This window comes from Lonchura striata, chromosome 11 (assembly GCF_050655825.1).
Source record: "Lonchura striata isolate lonStrDom1 chromosome 11, ASM5065582v1, whole genome shotgun sequence".
Lineage (NCBI taxonomy): Eukaryota > Metazoa > Chordata > Aves > Passeriformes > Estrildidae > Lonchura > Lonchura striata.
In genome coordinates, this window is record NC_140713.1 from 6,805,156 (window position 1) to 6,809,087 (window position 3,932).

A 3,932-nucleotide genomic window follows, 5' to 3' on the forward strand; every position below is an offset into this window, starting at 1 on the left:
GAACAGGGCCGGACTCCGCGGGTCCCGCTGTGACCGGGCGAGCCCCGCGGGTCCCGGCGGAATGCGGCGCGGTCGGCCTCGGCCGGCTGCTCCGAGCCCGACGGCTCTGCTGGCAGGTAACCCCCGCCGGCGAGGCAGCGCCTTGGCTCCCAAACCCGACAGGCGAATATTCACGACTGGCCAAATATTTGCAAGTATGCGCGGATGGTGAACTTTGAGACTGTGTGCGAAGCGCGGCCGGGGAGCGCTGGGCCGAAGCTCCCGGCGCAGAGGCGGCAGCGGGCGGTGAAAATGCACCGGCGCTTTTGGCCGCTCTGCCCGCCGAGCGCCCCGGCAGCGCGGCACAAAGTCCCCGCGCCGTCCCCCCGGGCCCCTGCTCAGCGCGGAGCTTCCTCGGCGGGAGCATCCAGCGCTCAGCGCCCGCCGAGCCCGGCGCGGCGGCGGGACAGGGGAAGGGGGGCCGAGGAGAGCGGGGCGCTCTCCCCGCGGTGCGGCGGCGCCCGGGGGCGGGCGGGAGGCCGGCAGTGCCCGGCCGGGGCGCTGGGAGCCGGCTGCGCGGCGGTCAAAGGTTCCCAGCAGGAGGTTGGACACTAGAGGGCGATCCCCGGCCCTGCTGCCGGCTGTATATATACGGCACGCAGCACCGCGGCAGCCCACTAGCAACAGGGCAGGCAGCGAGCGGAGCGGGGCTGGGCCGGGGGACGGGCTCCGGGAGCACCGAGCCGTGCCGTGCAGCACCGTGCCGCGAGATTGCTAGAGCCGCCGCCGTCCCGTTCGAAACTTGGATTGCAGGAGCCCTTCACCATGCCCGGCAGACTGTAGTTGCTTCATGGAGCAAGCCAATTTCTACGAGGTCGATTCCCGGCCCCCGATGAGCAGCGGCCAGCACCACCAGCTCCAGACTCACCTGCCCGGCAGCACCTACAGCTACAGAGAGGCTCCCTCGGCGGCGGCACCTGCTGCGGGCGGCGCGGAGCTCGGCGATATCTGCGAGAACGAGAACTCCATCGACATCAGCGCTTACATCGACCCCGCCGCCTTCAACGACGAGTTCCTGGCCGACCTCTTCCAGCACAGCAAGCAGCAGGAGAAAGCCAAGGCCATCCTGGCCGGGGATTTCGACTTCCACACCATGCATGGGGCCGGCGCCGCCGCCTCGGCGCCGGGGCACCAGCCGCAGCACCACCAGCAGCCGCTCTTCGGCTGCGTGCCCGGCTACATGGACGGCAAGCTCGACCCCCTCTACGAGCGCATCGCCGCGCCGGGCTTGCGGCCGCTGGTGATCAAGCAGGAGCCCCGCGAGGAGGAGGAGGTGAAGTCGGCGGCCCTGTCGGCCCTCTATCCCCATCACGCCCCGCAGCAGCACCCGTCCCACCTCCAGTACCAGATCGCCCACTGCGCCCAGACCACCATGCACCTCCAGCCCGGGCAGCCCACGCCTCCCCCCACGCCCGTGCCCAGCCCGCACCACCCGCACCACCCGCACCCTCCCGGCGGCCTGTCCGCCGCGGGCACCCTCAAGATGATGCCCTCGGACCACCGGAGCAAATCGAAAAAGACAGTGGACAAGAACAGTAACGAGTACCGGGTGCGCCGGGAGCGCAACAACATCGCGGTGCGCAAGAGCCGGGACAAGGCCAAGCAGCGCAACGTGGAGACGCAGCAGAAGGTGCTGGAGCTCACCACCGACAACGAGCGGCTGCGCAAGCGGGTGGAGCAGCTCACCCGGGAGCTGGAGACTCTGCGGGGCATCTTCAGGCAGCTGCCCGAGAGCTCGCTGGTGAAGGCCATGGGCAGCTGCGCCTAGCGCCGCGCCGGGACCGGCCGGGCTGCCCTGCCCGCGCACAGATACTCTGTACCGGCGTGCGGCGAGCGCGGTGTGCCGGCGGGAGGGGAGTGGGGCGTTGTTTTGGTTTGGTTTTGTTTTGTTTGTTTTTTATCAATTCACGACCTATACAAGAAGCCAGGCAGCTCAAGTATTAAAAGGTTGGTGCCTTAGAGATGACACACGAGTAAGCTGAAAACATGGTGGGTTTTCTAAGGAGAAAGGCAAGGGGACGAAAGAATTAAAAGACCATGCGTCTACACAGGGTAAATAACAGTAATAATAATAATAATAATAACAATAATAACGAAAACAGTAATAAAGCACATATAGCAACCCAGATGTGCCTTAAAAGCTGGCTGCAGGGGCTCTGGGGCTTACTATGCCCTCCAGCCTTGCAGGGTGCAAGAAGAAGGAATGAGGGATGTGCAGGCTTGAGGGTTGTGGTGTCTGGGGTGTTCTGCCAGACCCCTTCCAGCTGGCCTGCAGTGCAACGAGCAGGAGCAGCTCTGGGGAAGTCAGTGATGAGGATTTGAGGCTGAAGGATGTGCAGCCCTGGATGCCCGTTAGGAGCACTGAGGTGTGGGGCAGCCACCAGACTGCTGCCAGGACTGTCGCAGCCTGGCTGGGCTGCCTCTGCCGAGCCCTGTTCCCTGCCTTGGCTGGGAGGGGGACAAGGGGCAGAACCCCTGCAGGACCGATGGACAGCCTGGGACTGATGGAGCAGCATCCTGCAAGAGTATGGTGAGCTCTCTCCATGCAAAGAAAGAGCAGCAGTGTCTTGTACTGTATGTCACGACGTGGCGAAGCACAAATGAATAAATACCTATTGATGCGGGTATTTACTATGAACTTTCAGTGTATTTTGCTTTATTCCAGGACATTTAGCTCTTCTTCAAGTCTCTGTCTGCCCAAACTGTGCCTCATGTAATGTGAAAGCCGTTCCATGTACACTAGCTATACTTTATTGCCTTACTTAGATCTTTGCCATCACACAATTTTCTTACCTGGTGACAGTGACTATGCCCTTGTGCTGCAACGTTATTTTATTATTTGTATGGGTGGATGAGTGTGAGTGTGTGTTGCCTTCTTCACAGTGTCCTGTACTGGTTGCTGCCTCCCAACCCCAAGGCAGGAGTGCCTGGAACGGGGCATGGGTTGTGAGGCTGTACAATGCCTGTGGTGGGGCAAGGAGGCTTGTCCCTGGTGCTGCTGCACCTTTGGACTCTGGAGCTTCTCCAGAGTGAGAGAAAAATAAACAAACAAACAGGCCCCCTGGGCATTCTGGTAGCCATGCAGAACATTTCTTCCTTGTATCGTAGCTGCGTAACAATTTGTCCAACTGAAGTAAGTCTTGACAAGAGAGGAGAACAAGGTGGATGGAGCTGTTTGAAAGCATGACGGTGAGAGCACAGTGCTGGCAGCATGTGTATGTGTGTGCAGTGTGTGTATGGTATGTATACGTATGTATATGCACACACATTGGTGGGTTTTTTTTAATTTGGGGGGGGAGGGAACTGCTTATAAAATTTGTCAGAAGTCCTGGTTACCTTCATAAATAAACAGCATATATTCTACCATAACCATCCGCCTCTCTGCTTGTTTCCAGTCCTCTTCCTGTACCAGGAATGCTAAAGCTCTCCTCTTCCTCCAGACCAGCATCCAGCTCTCCACCGACTTCGGCATCCTGTGCCAGGGCTGGTGACTGAAACGCGTTAATGGAGTGCAACTCCCCGGTTTTCACCCCAGAGAAATAAATAGGCGGTTGCCTTTAAGAGAACGGCAATTTCCTAAACGCTTGCAGTGGCAGATGTGTGCCCGTGAGTCACGCCCGCTTCACCCTTCACCCCGCCGCGGCCGGGCCGGGGGCTGCGGGGCCGGGCTGCGGAGGACGCGGGTGCCGGCCGCGGGGCGCGGCGGGACGGGGCGGGCAGGGCCGGGCCCCGCTCGCCCGGCGGCACTGCCGCTGCCCGGCCCGTCCCTTCCCGGCAGACGCAGCCCCGCCGTGCCGCGGGGCCGGGCCCCTCGGTGCCGCGGGGCAGGGCACGGCCAGGCGGGCTCCGGCCGCGGGCCACGGCGGGGCGGTGGCGGGGCCGGGAAGGGGCAG

General features: G+C 62.1%; 1 protein-coding gene across 1 annotated transcript; it reads left to right on the top strand.

Annotated features, from left to right (window-relative positions):
- The first annotated feature begins 620 nt into the window (after nucleotides 1-620).
- CEBPA (CCAAT enhancer binding protein alpha) lies at nucleotides 621-3,408 on the top strand. Its single transcript, XM_021536681.3, has one exon. The coding sequence runs from the start codon at nucleotides 830-832 to the stop codon at nucleotides 1,805-1,807; it is 978 nt and encodes a 325-aa protein (XP_021392356.1). The 5' UTR covers nucleotides 621-829; the 3' UTR covers nucleotides 1,808-3,408.
- Nucleotides 3,409-3,932: the final 524 nt, after the last annotated feature.

Excerpts from the sequence above, each read along its gene's own strand:
- CEBPA (XM_021536681.3), top strand. The coding sequence starts at position 830 with ATGGAGCAAGCCAATTTCTACGAGGTCGATTCCCGGCCCCCGATGAGC.